This window comes from Podarcis raffonei, chromosome 8 (assembly GCF_027172205.1).
Source record: "Podarcis raffonei isolate rPodRaf1 chromosome 8, rPodRaf1.pri, whole genome shotgun sequence".
In the NCBI taxonomy this organism is placed as follows: domain Eukaryota; kingdom Metazoa; phylum Chordata; class Lepidosauria; order Squamata; family Lacertidae; genus Podarcis; species Podarcis raffonei.
This window is the reverse complement of record NC_070609.1, coordinates 3609104-3627647: the sequence shown is the minus strand read 5'-3', so window position 1 is coordinate 3627647 and position 18544 is coordinate 3609104. Positions and strand designations below refer to the sequence as shown.

At 51.2% G+C, this 18544-nt stretch overlaps 1 protein-coding gene across 5 annotated transcripts in view; it reads left to right on the top strand.

Moving 5' to 3' along the window:
• Positions 1-1346: 1346 nt before the first annotated feature.
• The window catches only part of VASP (vasodilator stimulated phosphoprotein), a 41463-nt gene continuing 24265 nt past the window's right edge, over positions 1347-18544 (top strand). For all 5 annotated transcript variants that reach the window (XM_053397687.1, XM_053397683.1, XM_053397686.1 and 2 more), the window contains exon 1: positions 1347-1503. In XM_053397687.1, coding sequence (XP_053253662.1) covers positions 1499-1503 — 5 coding nt within the window. In that variant the 5' untranslated portion in view covers positions 1347-1498. The remainder of the gene's footprint in view (positions 1504-18544) is intronic.

Below are 18544 nucleotides of genomic sequence, written 5' to 3'. Positions count from 1 at the left end.
TAAAAATGATGATGATAATCCATAGTTAGAAGCTGAAGCTGCCAAATGCGTCCGCTTTTTCACTTTTGCAAAATATGGCAACCCTATTAAAAGATGAGGAGTAAAAAATGAAACACCTGTCCAAGTGGAAAAGCGCCACGCCACGCCCCAAACCTCCTCCCCATCCATGTTAAATTATTTTTGTATGCCACAACTGCTGCACGTATTTTATTAGCTAAAAAGTGGAAAACCCAAGAATTACCAACGATAGAAGAATGGCAGATAAAGATGATGGATTTTTCGGAGCTAGCCGACCTAACCGGAAGAGTCCGTGACCAGAAGGTGGAGGCGTATCATTTAACATCTATCTTGGGCAATTCCAGACCTGTTATTCCAAGGAGAAAGGCCTCTGGTTTCTTGATAAATGTATATTTCAACATTTTTTTCAATTCATTATAAATCTTTTCCCAGGAAGAGTGCATTAAATTTAATGATTACTTAGTTAAATACGTTAAGTTAAATTAACTGAAAACAGCTTGCAGATACTTAATTGGCTCAGGATTTTATTTATGTTAAGCGTCGAATTAATATGTTTAATTTCATAATGTGAAGATCTAAGGATGTCAATGTTTCAGTTAAATTTTATAAGAACTGCGATTCGGAAAACCGTTAAAAGGACATGCAATGAAATTCAACCGAGGGGAAGCGAGGAAGTCACCTAACAATGTTAACAAGCGTAATTTTCAATAAGGCTATGATTTATGTTTGTTTGTCTTATGTGTTTGTTTGTTTATAATGTGAAAACCAATAAAAAAAATTTGAATTTTTTTTTTAAGTCCCCATCGGGGGCGCGCTCCCGCCTTACCCCCGCAACCCTCCCCCCCCCCGCCTCCGATCGCCCTTTTAAGGCGCCCCCTCCGCCGCGCCCCTTTTAAGACGGGTCCGGAGCGGTGCATTGTGGAAACGCGGCGCGGGGGAGGAGGCGGAGTGGAATTTCGGAATGAAATGTAGCAAAGGGGGAGAAAAGTGAGAGGGAAGAAAAAGAGGAAGCGAGGGGCGGGGGAGGCAACATTGTAACCACATCAAAGAGGGCGCGCGAGGGAGGCGAGGCTGGTGCGGGAGCGCGAGCGCGCGTGTGCCCGCGCCCCTTTCTCCGCCTCCCCTCCTTCTCTGGCGAGGCAGGATCGGGACCATGACCCCCCGGCGGGGGCGGCGGGCCGGGCCGAGGTAGCCGCGGGCCGGAGGAAGGAAAGCGGGCGGCGGCGGCGGATGGGGACCGGAGCGGACGCTGCTGCTGTGGCGCCGGTGGCTCCCGGTGCTGCTGCTGCTGCTGCTGCTGTCTGAGCCTGGAGCTCCGGCGGCGGCGGCGGCGGCAGCGACGGCAGCCTCCTCTCCGGGTCTCCGGCCCGGCCTCCTCGCGGCCCCACCCCCGTCCCCACCCAGCCAGGTCTGGGCGAGCGGCAGCCCAGCGGAAGCGGCAGTCGGAGGAGCGGCGGCGCCGCGCACGGAGCCCGCAGACATGAGGTCGGTTAGTACTACCTGCTGCCCGGGCGCGGCGGCGGCGGCGGAGGGAGGGAGAAGGGCGCCTTTGTTGTCTGGGCTGCGGGAGCCGGGATTTCGCGGGGGGGGGCGCCGTCTGGGTTCCCCGTGGGCCTCCGCCCCGAGGAAGGAGCAAGCGGGGAAACGGGAGGCGGCACGCCGAGGCTGCTCCGAAGAAAGGAGAGCGGCGGCACCCGGGTCCCCGCCCTCCCCTCCAGGCTGCAACCAGCGCAGATTCTTCCCCCCCCCGGGGGGTGGGGAACCTAGGAAATTGGGGGTTACTGTTTTGGGGGACCTGGAACATTGGGGGTTGCTGTTTTGGGGAACCTAGAACATCGGGGGTTGCTGTTTTGGGGAACCTAGAACATTGGGGTTCCTGTTTTGGGGGAACCTAGAACATTGGGGTTGCGCTTTTGGGGGAATCTAGAAGATTGGGGTTTGCTGTTTGGGGGGAACCCCCCACCCACATTACGTGGTTTTCCTGGTTCCTTTTGTAACCGCTTGGGAGAGAGGTGCACGTGGCAAAGATTAACACCCCCCCAAAAAACATAGAAACTGTTAGAAGCTTCTTTTTTTAAAAATGGGGGGGTCGTTTCTGCCCTCTGTTTGAAGCCCAATTGAGCGTGTTTTCCGGAAGTGGGGAAATGTTCCCCAATATAGGAAAAGAGATTTGCACTCCCCGCCCCCCCACTTTGGAAGAGGCCAGAGATGATACAGTCTCCCTTCTCCCCCCCCCAAAAAAAAATCCTGTGGTCGGAATGACTGTGGACACACGCAGCCCATGGGGTTGAATGGGGGCACCCCAAGTTGATGTCTGAAGCCACGCCCTTCCGTGTGACTTCATCGCTCGCCCCCCCCCCCGCTTGAGATAAGGGGGGAGACTTCCAGGACGGCAGCGGAGTTTGTTGGGGAGTTCCTCGGGGGGGGGGGGGAACGAGCCACGCCCCGGGCAAGGGGGGAGCAGGAAGAGATAAGGATAGATTTGCCCCACAGCTGCCTGGTGTCCTCCATAAGTGGGGCGGGGGCGGTTTGTGAGGAATGCAATTTCTTTCCCAGGGGGTTGTGCATGCATTTCGCTTTGGGCTGGGAGTTTTAAGTTTTTGGGGGGCGGAGGGGGGCATTTCCTGGTTCTGCAATAGAGGACTGAAGGTCACGATTTGGGGTGGGGGCTGCAAGGGGTCAAGTCGAAGGGGGGAGCGACACCTCTGATCTGTTGGGAGTGGAGAGGAACCTCAAAGGTTGGTTTCTGTGATCCGGGTATGCTACTTAGTTCCTTGCAACCCCCACCTAAGGAACAAATCACCCCCCCCCTTTAAGGACACAGGAAGTTGTTTTCTCCCAGGAGGGCATTCCTGAGAGGGGGGTGGCTCCGCCCCTCGGATGGGACAGGGAAAGTGATCTTTCCCGGAGCCCAAGACCCTTCCCGAATTTGGGGTGCTGGTCCGGCAGTTCCCAGAGGTTCTGGCCAATGCTGGACATCCGATAAGTGGTCAGTCCTCTTGAACGGATCCTTGTCTGAAAATGACCGGACTGGCTTTAGGTACCATTGCGCCGCCTCCTCAGAAATTGTAGGGGAATGAGGGACACCTCAAACCTCCATCTCTCTTCCCCTTGCGATCCTGGCCCTGATCCTGCCCCCCTTGTGCCCCCTTCTCTCCTTTCCTCAAGTTGAGGGGGGGAGACACCAAAGACCCCCACCTCCCTCCAAGTCTCTTTCAGTGAATGCAGGTTTGGAATTGTAAACCTATTTCAAGGCAGGCTAGTTAAGGTTGTCCAGGCTCAAGCTGCCCCCAATCTTAAGTCTCAAGTCTCATGTAGGTCTTAAGCCCTCCCACCTCATTTTCTGTGTCCTGGGACTTGCGAGGTTGTGCTTCTGAGCACGTGCAGAGTGTTTTCCCCTGCTTCGTTGATAATTTCTGAGCCTAGCGGGGAGGGTTCTGAGGTCAAGAGGGGAAACTGAGAGAGACAAGCAGCCCCCCTCTTTCAGAAATTAGGCTGACGGTCAGTAGGCCTGCGGGAGTTCATCCTGAGTCGGCACTTTTCAGAGATTCCTCCCCGGCTCCCATCCCCGAGTCACCAGATTATAGAATTATAGAACTGCAGAGTTGGAAAGTACCAGCCGTTCCAAACCAAGGGAAGAGGCAATGTGGTGTAGTGGTTAGAGCAGTAGACTACAACTCCCATCATCCCTAACTAGCTAGTGGTCAGGGAAGATGGGAATTGTAGTCCCAAAACAGCTGGAGACTCCAGTTTGGGGAAACACTGGCGTTGGCGTGTCAGACCAGGGTTTGAACCCCCACTCGGCCACTGAGTGTCACCTTGGGGGGGTCCATTCACTGCCTCCTAGCCTGATCTACCTCACAGGGTTGTTGTGGGGGGGGGTGAAATGAGGAGGTTGGTGGACCGTGTCTTGAGCTCCTTGAAGAAAAAGCTGGGGTGTAAATGCCCTCCCCTCGCCTCCTTAATCCAGCGGAAAGCTGTGTCTGTGGCCCCGATCCCCCGAAAGCAAAAGGAAGTGAACTGTAGGGGAAGTAGATTCAGATCAAGCGCTGGGCCCTGAGTTTAAAATCTATGATATGCCTTATCTATAAGCAAACTCTACTCGCTGTATTGCAATTTTTTATTTTTTAAAAGGGCAGCCCCCGCCTGCAGCCTTACAATACCAGAAGGGAAAGTTGAGGTGGGGGTGTGGGGGAGGCAGGGTGTGTTTTGCAGGTTAAGCAACCCGGAAGAGGTCAGTTTGTCATCTTCGCTGCAAGAGACACGGAGTGCAGTGACGCCTTAAAGGCTGACAAGATTTATCACTGCCTGGGCTGCCCTCATCAGCATCACCACCGAATTAGTCAGCCTTGAAGGGCTCACAGGGTTCTTGGTCTCAGTAGGAGGAAAGGCAGAGAAAGGGAGCGTGTAGGACTTGGGGGGGGGTGTCCCAAAGTGGAGGTGGGCAGGATTCCTTGTGGGGGGGTTGTCTCTGGAGGTGCAAATGACCATCAGACTTCGAAAAGCTGGTGTCCCTGGAGCAAGGCCAAGAACTTTGTTCAGATGAATCAAACTAAATAGTTTTATTTGGGTTCTGAATAAATGTGCTGTTCACTGCTTTGAGTTCTATTATTCTCTTCCATAGTTGGCCGTGCGAACCGCTATTCTGAATAATGCTTTTTATAAAATGCTGGGGATGAGTTTATGGGACCAAGGGGGTGGTGCGTGACCCCCAGAATTTTGGAAATGGCTGGTGTAGTAGGAAATCCTTGGAGGGTTTTGGAGAAAAGTCCTGTCTGGTGTTTTGTGCTATCTGGAGACAGGGTTCCCTCTGGCATTGAGGTTGCCCTGGGATGGGAAGGAAGGAAGTTGTGGGTGGTTGTTGGCTAAGTTTTCCCCGGTGTAAGGTAAAGGTAAAGGGACCCCTGACCATTAGGTCCAGTCGTGACCGACTCTGGGGTTGCGGCGTTCATCTCGCTTTTTTGGCCGAGGGAGCCGGCGTACAGCTTCCGGGTCATGCGGCCAGCATGACTAAGCCGCTTCTGGCGAACCAGAGCAGCACACGGAAACGCCGTTTACCTTCCCGCCGGAGCGGTACCTATTTATCTACTTGCACTTCGACGTGCTTTCGAACTGCTAGGTGGGCAGGAGCAGGGACCGAGCAACGGGAGCTCGCCCCCTCGTGGGGATTCGAACCGCCGACCTTCTGATCGCAAGTCCTAGGCTCTGTGGTTTAACCCACAGCGCCACCCGCGTCCCTTCCCCTGGGGTATACCCATTGAAATGGATGGAAGTGGCTAAGCTAGGTCCATTCATTTGGAGAGGTTACACTGAGTGCTCATTTAAATGGGGAGCTCTGGGTGTCTCAAAGTACACAGAGGAGGCTAAATTAATTTTAAGACTGTAAGCGCCCTGAGGCCAGAGACCTGTCGCCCTCACTTAAGCCATAAAACGCCGTATTATGTTGACAGCGGGGTGCAGATTCCCTCATCAGTAGCTCTGGAACGACCCCTAAAGTAACGGCCAGATCCTCTTATATGCTGCCTTTCTTAAAAAAATGGGGACTGTGACCCCTGACCTGTGGGTCTGGTTATCTCAAGAGTGAATGACCTAGTCTGGCCTCCAGACATGTTTCCAGTGTCGGTCATCCAGTTATCTCTAGTAGCCCACAAGGGAAAGTTGAACATCCTGGCAGCCGGTGTTTCCATGTAGGCTGCTGCTGTTGATGGAGGCTCCACTTTGCTGCTCTGGCTAAGAGTGGGCTGCAAACATGGGTCCATTCCCTTTTTAAATCTGCGTCTCGCAGCATTTGAGGTCAGTCGTGCACTGCATGTTCTGAAACGGCCGCCCATTCATTTCCTTGGTTGACTCCTCGCAGGGTGAGACGACTTTGAGTCACTAGAGAATTGTCTCCTTATTCCATGATTAAGTTCCCTCGAGATCCTTTGGTGTGTAGGACTTTGTCAAAAGCTCTTTTTGGGGGAAGTCTAAGCTTGCCATGTCTGCCGCTGGGATGTTCCTGTCTCTGCTCTTGACGACACGCTCAAACAGCTCTGAAAGGTTATCGAGGTGGGACTTCCCTTCGATTCTTTATAGCTGTGATTCCTGCATGATTGCACCGGGTTGGACTAGATGGCCTTTGGGAGATCCCTTCCAGCTCTTAGCTTTACTCAGAATAGACCTTTTGAAATCGATGGACCTAACTCAGCCACGTTCATTGATTCTGATGGCTCTAAAACTTCATTCTCTGCCACCCCATGCCTGCCTTCTTTAGGCTAAATAACTCTCTCTTTCAATAATACATTTTAAACACAGAATTCCCCTATGATTCAATAATCTTCATTGTCATTGTCCCATACAGAACAACAAAATTGAAAAATCTACACAAGACATTCAAAAACCAACAAGCCTGCTAACCCAACCTGGTTAGGCCCCTAAAAACTCTGATACCCCATTTTTAAATACAATATACTTCCATAGAGTTTCCTTACATTGCGTTTAAAACCAAAATCACATTTGGGTAGAAACGGTTTCTCAGGCGGCTCGTCCTAGTCTTTATAACCCTGGATCTTCTTCCAGAAGGCAGAAGCCGAAAGAGATCGTTTCCGGGGTGCGCACTATCCTGCGCTATCTCTGCAGCTTTCTTATGGCACCTGGAAGCATAGATTTGATCTAAGGTGGGAAGAGTGCGCCCAGTTATTCTCTCCGCAGTCTTTACAACCCGGGACAGCATTGTTTTTTCCCCTGGCCATGCAGCAACCTAGTGCCGTCTCCAGATGTGTTCTGGACTACAACTCCCATCATCCCTGGCTGATATGCTAGGACTGATGGGAACTGTAGTCCGGAACAGCCCAATGGTCTGTGTTAAGAGTAGCTGACCTGGGACTTCGTTCCTCTTCACTGCTGGGGTTGAACTGTCTGTCTTGCAAACTTCTGGGCTGGAACTTGATTTCACAGAGAAGTTGCGTGATGTGGAACAGTTTCAGATCTGTTGACTCTCGGGTATATACTGAGAAATCTTTGACGATTACATTTATATATTCCCCCCTCCCCTGCCTCTTTCTTCTAAGGTGGTGTCCGCCTCAGTTAGTCCTCACAACGACCCTGCAGAGTAGACTAGGCTGAGAATCTGTGACTGAACCAAAGTCACACACCCAGCTGAGCGGGGATTCGAACCCAGCTCCCATCAGTGGTTCTCGACCTCCATCCTTGCGGTTAGCACAGTGGAGGGAGGTTTTTATTCCTTTCTCAGCAGACAGGAATATCGAGGTTTTTCGCAGCACACCAGCAATTAGAGTTTCCTGGCACCGATGACCTTGCATTGGAGGGGCATGGACTAGAGGATCCTTGGGTTCCTTTCGGCTCTGCAGTTCCAGGACCTCACTGAATCCACCTCTCCCCTCTTCTAACAAAACCACAAAAGGCCCTTTTGTCCCTCTCATTTGCAAAGCCTTTATTTTGCATTTTGCAAGGTGCAAAAGAACCTTCCAGGAATCCTGACCCCCAGAGCACTCAGTTTTCTGTCGGGTTTGGGTCATGGCAGTGGGGGGCGTTGCTGCGGTTGCCGCTGTGCAGAAACAACCCCCACCTTCCTGACCACTTGAAAACCCACAGCTTTTCTCGCTTCCACGTCCGGAGACCACGTCAGCACTGAAAGCTGTGGGTAGGAGAAGCAGATTTCAGCGGCCGGCCAGGGTTTTATTTGTGTCTTCGTGCAGTGCCTAGTGGTTAGAGCTGCGGGGGAGGCCTGAGAAGTTTCAGCAGCTGCAGCAACTGGTGATTTTATTTTCTCCCCCCACCCCCACCCAAATGTCTGCTACTTGGGGTCTCTTTCTGGTATCTTTCAACAGCTGAGAAGCTTCCAGCTGTCTGGGAGTGAAGGGGGGGTTATGTTGCATGCTCCCCCCCGAAAACCCTCCCCCAGCCACTTTGGGGAACGAAGATGCTTAGAAACATGGAACTGTAGAGCTGGGATCCCCCAAGGTCATCTAGTCCAACCCCCTGCTCAGCCAGCTACTAAGCTCAAAGTTTTGCATTGCAAGGACTGAATCGTTGAAGTCTAATGTGAAGGACTTGGGGAGATGCTTTTCCTAAACCCTGCCTCATTTATTCCCCCACAGCAACCCTGTGAGGTAGAGCAGGCCGACAGGAAGTTGGGTTGGACTAGATGACCCTCGGGGGTCCCTTCCAATTCTATGTTATGACTGGTTTCCCAATTCGCACCCAGTGAGAGTCATGGATGAGTGGGGGAAGGGATTTGAACCTTGGTCTCTCCCAGGTCCTAGTTGGACGCTCTAACCACTATATCAGGCTAGCAACCTTGCAAGGTTTCTGAACCAAAAGGCAGCCGCATTTTTCACTTAAAAAAGGTAAAGGACCCCTGACCGTTAAGTCCAGTCGCGAACGACTCTGGGGTTGTGGTGCTCATCTCGCTTTACTGGCCGAGGGAGCCGACGTTTGTCTGCAGACAGTTTTTCCGGGCCAGTTTTTCCAGGCCAGCATGACTAAGCCACTTCTGGCAAACCAGAGCAGCACACGGAAACGCCGTTTACCTTCCCGCCGGAGCGGTACCTATTTATCTACTTGCACTTTGACGTGCTTTCGAACTGCTAGGTTAGCAGGGACCGAGCAGTGGGAGCTCACCCCGTCGCGGGGATTCGAACCGCTGACCGTCTGATCGGCAATCCCTAGGCTCTGTGGCTTGGATCACAGCGCCACCCGCATCCCATTTTCATTTTTTCACTTTAACAAGGAACAAAAACACTGCTTTCTCTGTCTATGTGCTCACATGTGTGTGCGTGCCATGTCTTGTTTGAGATCCAGCCTTTCCCCCCTCCTGCCTTAACTTTCCCAATCTGTAAAATGGGCAACCCAGGCAGGAGTCCAGAGAGACCCCTGAGCTTTGCAGTTACTTGACTGAGTTGCTTAGTACTGACTGTGGGTCTGAGATGTTGCAGGCGATTTAATGAGTCCTGGCTGATTACCTAAAGATCAGGAAGCAGCCTGTCCCATTTCCCTTTTCCACTGTGTACATGGACAGACTGGGAAGAGGAAGAGCAGGCCCAGTGGATGTTAACCCTTGGGCTCCCAGGGAGTTGTGGCCCATGCCTTGAAGGCAATCTTGGTGCCCTCAGATCTTGTTGGACTACAAGTCCCATCAGCCCTGGCTGGCACAGAACTATTTTGGGGCTGGGTGAGAGCACCAGGTGGGCTCACACATATACCCAGTAAGATGCCAATTAAAACCAAGCCTTTCAAAAGGCAAAATCACGCAATCGTAGAATTGGGAGGGTCCCCCGAAGGTCATCCAGCCCAACCCGCTGCAATGGAGGAATCGCAGCTGATGACTCCTCCACTGTTCCTCCTCCTGGTGGCGCAGCAAGAAAACAGCTAGCACATTTGCGAAGCTAAGCAGGGACCTGTTGGGTTTCACATTGGATGGGGGACCGTGCATTGTCCGGGGGTTGGACTAGATGCCCTTTGGGATCCCTTCCAGCTCTACAGTTCTATGCACCCCCCCCCCAGCCTCTACTTGAAAACCTCTGATGGAGAGTCCGCCACCTTCCTCTTTTTTTATAATTTTTTTAAAATTCAAAATTATAACAAGACATATTATCCAAAAACATATCATCCTTGGTCCCCCCCCCCATTTTTCCTCCCTCCCGCCCCCCCCCGACTTCCCTCAGTTCCTGTCTTTGGTTTCTCTAAGAATGCTGTTTTCTGCATGTTACAAAGTTGTATAGATCCTCAAACTATTTAGCTGATTATTATCAATAAAAAGTTTGTGAATGTTTATTCAAAACCTGCCAAGAAGTCCAGTTCACTTTGTTGGGTCTTCAGATACTTTGTAAAGGGTTCCCATTCATCCTTAAAGTCATAGTTATCCTTATATGTCAGTTTTGCCAGTAGCTTATATGTCAGTTTTGCCAGTTCTGCATAGTCCGTCAATTTTTCTTGCCATGATTCTTTAGTTGGGGTTTCTTCAGTCTTCCATCCTTGTGCTACCAGAACTCTCGCGGCCATTGTCGCATACATGAAGATGTTTTTCAACTTTTTTGGCACGTCTGTCCCTACAATCCCCAACAAAAATGCCTCGAGTTTTTTAACAACTGTTAAATGGAACATTTTCTTCAATTTGTTGTATCATTTCCCAAATTTTTTTAATTACCTTACAATCCCACCACATATGATAAAACGTCCCCTCCTATTCCTTACACTTCCAACATATGTTTGAACTAGTTTTGTACATTTTCCCTAACTGCACTGGTGCCGTGTACCACCTGTACATCATCTTCATGTAATTCTCCTTCAATAGGGAACAATCTGTAAATTCACCTTCCTCTTTTTTAAAGGCTGCTTAGCCTTAACCACTGAAATGAGTGCAATGGTAATACTTTGAATTCCTCCGAGAAAAGGTTCCATTTCATCTCCAGGAGAAAGATGCACCATTGTTTGGGGTGGGAAGGGGAGAGGCAGCTTCCGAAATCAACTTTCGGTGAAATAATTTTTTAACATATAAATTCCAACAATCATTTAACATAACTTCTTATCTTATACAATATTTTAGACTTCCATCAACAACCTCTGAAGATTTTCCGTTCTTTATCACTTGTTCTGCATTTCTTAATTTCTCTATTACTTTTAATTGCCCTTAACTAATAACTCTTTTCAAAGCCTTCCTTGCAATATTTCACAAAGTCCTCCTTACAGAACGTCTTGCCGTCCTGCTAGCGTAATCTGTTCGTCACAATTGCTTTTCAAATAGTTCAGATATTTACTCCAGTCCTCTAAGAATCTCTGATCCCGCAGGTTTCGAATCCTTCCTGTTAATTTATCTGATTCTGCAGAGTCCGTTAATTTCATTTGCCATTCTTCTTTGGCAATTCTTCTTGCTTCCATTTTTGTGCCAATAATATTCTTGCTGCTGTTGTTGCATCTAAAAACAGTTTATAGTCCTGTCTGTTAATATCCTCTCCTACAATGCCAAGTAAAAATGCTTCTGGTGTGTGTGAGAGAGAGAGAGATTAGATAAATTCACGGGGGTGGTTTGGTCCATCAGCCAGGAACAAAGACCCTGAATTGACTGATAATGGAGCCTCCCTGTTCAGAGAGTGTCTACCTCTAAATTTGATGTACTGGGGACGGAGGACAAAAGTAGCAGAAGTGTGTTTGTGTGTGTGCTCTGCTTGGGAGCTTCCAGAAGCACCTTGGCTGTCCTCTGTCGGAAGCAGGATCCTGGGGCGTTCTTTCCTGATGCAGCTGCGCCGTTCATAGGGGACACGGGAGGTTAAGATTCGGCATTTAAAAGTGTGACTTCATTTTGCACTGGAGCCAGCTTCATGCGCGGCTGCTAAGCCCCATTTTCCTCATTCCTCAGATGACTAAGTGCTGTCAGCCCCAAACACTAGGGATGAGCCATCCAGAACAGCGAGCCCCAGGACGCCTTGTTCTGCAAACTAAGGGCCAGGGTGTTGCCCCGCCACAGGGCAAAGAAAGGATTTCTGCTGCTGCAAAGAGTTAACCTGTGGAACGCACTGCCACAGGAGGCTGGGGTGGGTGGCCACAAACCTCAGACCTGGCATATTCAATGGCTACTCCCCGTGCCCAGATTGCATGCTTCCCGTGGGCATCTCCTCGGGTTCTTATGGAACCTCCAGCTCCAGCGGCAGTCTATCTATATTCCTAGGTTCTTTGGGGTATTTGGCCACTGTAAGAACAAGGGGCTTGGCTAGATGGGCCAATGGCCTGATCCTGAGCTCCCTCAACCGCCTGGCCTCACCCTGAGTCTCTGAGGCCCCCCAGCGCCAGAATCCTCTTGGGGGGGTGCAGGTTCCGGGCGCCAGCTGCATTGTGACGCGGCACTGAGTTCCGATTGGCACGTCTTCCGGGCTGGTGGGAGAGACAGAGAGACCTGCACCCGGGCCGGGCGCGGCGGGGGCACCACGCCAGACAGCATGGGGCGCTTCGGAAGGTTGTTTTGCGCCGTCCCCCCCTCGGATTGGGCCCTCTGTTCTGCTGGCCTCCCAGGTGTAGGGGAGGGGGCTGGAGTCGCAAGCGTGGGTTGTATTCTGCCCTTTGGAAATGCCGCCATACTCTCCCTGCCCCCCCGCTAAACATGAAACTCCGACATGGATTGCAGCCCCTTCTCTCCCCCCCATATTGCGCCCCCCCATGGCCAGCCGTCCCTTTTCCCTCTCCTCCACCTTCTCATCCAAGGCCAGCCCTGATATTCTGTCAGTTCTGTTCTTTTTTGGGGGGTGTTTCTTGCCCCCCCACAAAGAGTTCTAAGTCTTGCTGCCCCCCCCCTTTTCCCAAATTGTCCTGAGCTGGAAAAGGCCGGAAAAGCTGCGCGCCTTTCAGGAAGTGACTCAGCCGCCTCAACTACAAGGCTGCTCAGGGGAGGAGGAAGAAGAAGAGGAGTTTTTTTTGGGGGGGACAAGCCTCTGGAACACCCACCCACTTCACCTCCAGGGGCGACCACAGACAAGATCCAGGTGCATCCTACCCCTCTAGCCCCAAGGCCTGGCTTTTGGCTGCTCCCAGCACTTTGTGGGGGGGGGGAACCACCGCTGGTCGCCTTGCTCCCCCTTCCGTTCGCCATAGGCGACCTGAGTGGGTTGTTGTTGTTTTTGCTCTCTGGCAGATCTCCGGCTCCTGACCCGCCGTCTAAGCCCAAAGTGGAGAAGCATGGCACAACGTTCAGGTGTGGATGGATTGGGCCTGTGTGGGGTACATGTAGCCTCCCCAAAAAAACTTCCTTATCCTGGGGTGCTCACCCTTATCTCACAAAACCTGCAGAGGCCTTTGAGCAGTGGTACCCAAGAACCTTGTGTTTCCTAGGGATGGAAGCAATCTCCCCCCCCCCCCCAAAAAAAATCTTGGAAGTTTTGGACCTGCCCCTGGCTGGAACCTGAAAACCCTTTGACTCTTAAGGGATGGTTTTGTTTCCCCAATTTTTTTTTATTAAGTTTTTCACAATTATAACAAATATAGAAGAAAAGAAAACACACAAGACACATTACATTACTAAAAAAAAAAGCAAGAAAAATTTAAACACCTATCACTTGAAAAACCCAAGTTATCTTACATTGTTAATTGACTTCCTCGAATCCTTCCCTTCTGAATTTCATTGTATCTGCATATAACAGCTCTCCAATATCATTCTTCAACTAAAATTATTTCCAACAATTACCGTATTTTTCGCCCTATAGGACACATCGGCCCATAGGACGCACCTAGATTTTTGGGGGGGGAATAAAGGGGAAAAAAATTATTCCCCCCCCCCAGGCATGGGGCTGGGGCGGGGGAAGGCCGAGCTTCCCCCTCCCCCAGCCCCCAGAACGGGACCCAGAGCCATGCCGAAGCTGTGTGCAGCTTTGGCATCGCTCTGGGAGCTTGCGGGGCTGGGGGAGGGGGAAGCCCTCCGCCAGCCTCCAAACCAGGTCGGGAGACAGCGGGATGGCGCTGCGCCTCCCCGCTGTCCCCTGAGTTTGCGGGGCTGGCGACGGGGAGGAGCAGGCTTCTCCCCCCCCCCCAGCCTTCTAACCAAGTCGGGGGACAGCAGGATGGCGGCGTTCCGCCTCCCCGCTGTCCCCCGATCTTGTGGGGCTGGCGGTGGGGCTCTCCTGAAGCCTGGAGAGCGAGAGGGGTCGGTGCGCACCGATCCCTCTCACTCTCCAGGCTTCAGCGAAAGCCTGCATTCACTCCATAGGGCGCACACACATTTCCCCTTCATTTTTGGAGGGGAAAAGGTGTGTCCTATAGGGCGAAAAATACGGTAACTATCTTCTCTTTCCTTAATATTCTAAATTCAACTTACTTACAATTGAACCTTATTTTAATCCTCAGCCTGTTTGGTACTTTTCAAGTGACTTCTAATTATTTATATTGCAATATTTATCTACATAGTCCTTAAATTTCTTCCCGTCTTCTTTCTGGTCGCGGATTCTTCCAGTCAGGTCGGCTAGCTCCAAAAAGTCCAACATCTTCACCTGCCATTCTTCCACCATTGGAATTTCCAATTTTTAGCTAACAGCAGACTTGCCACTGTGGTGGCATGCAAAAATCGTCTTTTTGGGGGGCAATTCCGTTCCTATTATTCCAAGTAGAAAGGCCTCTGGTTTCTGACTCGTAGGAATGGTTTTAAACACCCCCCCACTCCTTTCCAGACTTATTCCTGGAGTCTGGGGGCTTTCTGGCTTCTGTTGGGAGACCTTGGCTTCGGAAGGTGGCGATTTCCCCACCACTGGCGGTTTTCCACCAGGGGTTGGGATGGATGACCCCTGGGGTTCCCTCCCCACCCCACGATTCTGTGACCTTTGACTTTCTCCGTTTCCAGCAAGGCTCCCGACCCCCCCACGGCCAAAGACCAACACCATTCGACGCAACTCAAGTGTGGATGAGTATTTGGGTCAGGGTGGGGGGCAAGGTGTTATCAATGGCAGGGCGCAGGTTTGCCCCCCACGCCTGCCCTTTGCAAGATGCATTTCTGGAGATTGGGGGGGGGCAAAGCTATTTTTCTCCTGGCCCTGCAGTTGCGGGCAGTTGCAGTTTTCTCCTGGCCCTGCAGTTGCGGGCCTGGAAACAACGTTCTTCTGCGGCCGCCTTTTGCATCGTCCCAAAAGGCCTGGTTGGGAGGGGGCTGAGGACCACCCCCCTCTCCTGGGGGTCTCCCCGGGCTTCTAGCCCCCCCAGAGACCAAGAATCTGCTTCCCTTTGCCAGGATTACGCTGGGGAAGAAATCTCCCGCCCCGGAACCCACTAAGAAAGTCGAGGTGAAACAGGCAGAGAAACCCAGGTGCGACTGAATATTTGTTTTGGGGGGGTGCGACACTACAGATGCTTTTCTGAGCTCTAGGAAAGGGCTTTGAATTTCAGGATAAGGGAATCCCCTTCTCCCCACTGGAAGGGTTGAGAGCCACCTGCTCCCCACTTTGCCACCCTCTGCCTAAATGGGGTGGGGCAGCAGGAAAAAAAATTCCTGGGGTGGCACACAAGGGGCAAAGTCTTGTGTGTAACACATTAATATTTCTGAAAGGGGAAAATCCCATATATATCAATGACAGGGGTGCACCGATGGAGGGAATATCATTTTTTGGGGGGGGTCACTTCTTCCCCCATCTAGGGCCGCCTTCTCCAACTGGGAGTGAGCTGACGGTTTCTTGTGCATGATCAGCGTTCAGGGAGGGGGGGATGTTTACACGTCTAATTCCAAACGACTTTGAACGCCGTCCAAAATCCGCACACACTCCCATTATACGTGGAAATGTCTTTTTCCAGCCCCCCCAAACCCCGAGCCGCTCTTGTCCCTCTGCAGAAAACAAAGGCTGTGCAGCTCTGCCAGTTCCCACCCCCCTCCCGAAAAAACGCACTGCTTTTTTGTTTTTAACCAAGTTGGAGAAAGTAACATGGAAGGCAATCCTGAGTCGAACCGTACCTGCTTGTCTGTTGCTCTCTTCTGGACCCCCCCCCCCGACCCAAATTTAACTCAGCCACCCCCCCCCCATCAGTTTGCAATGCTTCCAGCTCACAAGTCTGGAATTTGGGGGGGGGGTGTCTGTGTTGGGATGGGGGGGGAGGCAAGGAAGAGTCCCTCTCTAGCAAAAAAACACAACTCCTTTGTGAATACCTATGGGGAAGTTGGTTGCTTTGGGGAGAGAATGGAGGCGATGGATGATGTCAGGATGTTTTGAGCTGGGCTGGGGGTGCTTTTCCTTGCTTAGGCAGGGTTGCTGATGGGGGGGGGAACGGCGCAGGATGTCTTTGGGCCCCTCCCCGCCTTCTCCAACCGCCTTGCATTCCCACATTATCCGGCCTGTCCTTCAAGTCTACCTTATATGGGCAAAGGCTGCTTTTTGCTCTCCCGCCCTCCCTCCTTCCGCCTCTTTTCCGGTTGGCCGTTCCAGGTGCCAATTCTTATTCTTTCAGTCACTGCCAGAGTAAAGGGGGGGGCCAGCCTGTTTCCCGCACTGCCCCCCCACTTACCTCGCTCTGTTTTCCCGAAATAGGAGAGCCGGGTGTCTTGTTTGCCCTCTGAACCTAAAAGGAGCCTTTTCTTGCAGAGGCCAAATACCCCGTAGAACCTAGGAACGCAGATAGACTGCGCCTGGAGCTGGAGGCTCCATTAGAAGAGCTGGGCTGCTGGATCAGGACAGGGGTCAGCATCCTGTTCTCCTAGGGGCCAGGGAAAACCCGCAAGCAGCTCTTGAGGTTTCCAGCAACTGGGATTCAAAAGCCTCGCTGCCTCTACCTCTGGCATGTTTTGGTTCGGACAGCCGGCGTTGAGCTGAGCCACCAGAGGTTATATTCCCCCCCCCCCGAAATTTTATTGATTTTCACAATATTATAAAAAACAAACAAACACACAAGACAAACAAACAAAACAAACATAGATCATAGCCTTATTGAAAATTACAGTTATTAACTTTGTTAAGTGACTTCTTCGCTTCCCCTTGGTTGAATTTCATTGCATGTCCTTTTAACGGTTTTCCAAATCCCAATTTTTATGAAATTTAACTTTAACATCCTTAAATCTTCACCTTATAGAATTAAACATTATTACTTCATCACTTAACATAAATAAAATCCTAAGCCCATTAAGTATCTGCAAGCTATTTCCAGTTAATTTAACTTAACAAATTTAACTAAGCAATCATTAAATTTCTTCCATTCTTCCTGATACTCCTCCTCCTCCTGGTCGCGGACGGTTAGGTCGGCTAGCTCCGAAAAATCCATCATCTTCATCTGCCGTTCTTCTATTGTTGGTAATTCTTGGGTTTTCCACTTTTTAGCTAACAAAATACGAGCAGCAGTTGTGGCATACAAAAATAATTTAACATCTTTCTTGGGCAATTCCAAACCTGTTATTCCAAGAAGAAAGGCCTCTGGTTTCTTTTTAAATGTATATTTCAACAATTTTTTTTCAGTTCATTATAAATCTTTTCCCAGAAGTCTTTCACCTTGGGACAGGATCCACCAGAGGTTATAGCTGCTTGGGGGTTTGTGCCCAGGTTGCAGCGCTCTCACTTGGCCCCCGCCGGCCTGGCATTTGCAGTTCCTGGGCCATATCTCAGGATAGGACACTTGCTTGGCATGCAGAAGGCAGGATCTCCAAGGTGTAGGGTTGGGGGTGTCCTTCACCTGTAACCCTGGAGAGCTGCCGGTCTTAGTAGACAACACTGAGCTGAACTCAGGCAGCATCCTAAATCTTATACGCCCAGACCCTGCTGGGCAGCTGCATTGGTGTGCAGAAGGCCTGGTTGCAACCTTCCCCCCCCCCCACTAGGCAGCACAACTACCTTTTGAAGTGCTGGGCTTATCTTGATAAGACCCTCCACCTGTTTGCCCTGGAGGGGTCTGTAAGAAGAAGCTAAGGTGTCTCTTACGTAGAGGGGAAACTGAGGCAGAAGGAAGCGAGGGAACTACTTGAGCTGACTTGCAAGCAGCAGGACCCAGGAGTCGTGTTTGCAGGTCTTCCTCTGTCTCTAGCCCCCCCCCCCCATGAGGTTATGAAAGGGAAGGTGGTTTATTTATGCTGCAATTTTTGTGTCTTAGGATACTTGGCTGAGCAAGTTCCACATTTCACAAAACCTTCCTCTTGCAGCAAATGTTCCTCCATTTGTGAGCTGGAGAGAGAGAAAGAGAGACCTTTGGTCTGGGGCCTGACCCCAGAATGCAAACAAACGTTTTGCAAAGGGGAAAATGCGACGGCTGGGGAGAGAGAGGACGGGATAGAGAGAAAATGTCGCAGCGGTTTCAACAGCAACATCCGATTAGATGCGTCTCAAAGGATTCTGGGTATTGCTGTGCCACGGTTTCCCAAGCCGTTTCTGAGAAACATTGGCCGTTGCAAAAATATGTGTGTGTGTGTGTCTGTGAATTGGATTTTATTTATATTTTTGGCATTTATATTGCACCCTTTTCTGCAAGGGGCTCAGGGTGGGGTACCTAGTTCTCCTCCCCCTCCTCATTTAATCCCTGCACCAACCCTGCGAGGTAGGTTAGGCTGAGGGTTGCTGTGACTGAACCCGCAAGCAGCATGCCTGAGTGAAGATTTGGACCCCCGTCTCTCCGAGGTCCTAGTCTGATGCACTCTAACCACTACACCGCACTGCCTCGACTTCAGACCCGCCTGGAATTTTTGACGGTGCACTGCCACCTTCCAAGGGCTGGCAGAGCCCTTGCTTGGCGTGCAGAAGGTCCCAGATTCAATCCCTGAATGCGTCTCCTGGAGCTGCCAGCCAGTGTAAGCTGAGCTAGGTCTGAGTCGGTAGCGTCCTGTTTAAAACAGCCCTTTGCTAAACTCCATGAGGACTGGCACCTTACTTAGACGGAGGCTGAGCACTTGCAGGCAGGAAACCCCTGGCATTTCCTGGCAATGCCCGCTGTCTGAACCTTGGGAAGCCCCTGCCGGCCAGTGCATGCAACACTGACCTAGGCTGACCAAGTCTCCTCCAGCTTCCTCTGCACCTAGATATATGTCCATCTCGAACAACGCACCCATCCACCTGCTCCGCAGGGCCCGCGGGTGGCATTGCAGGGACCCAGC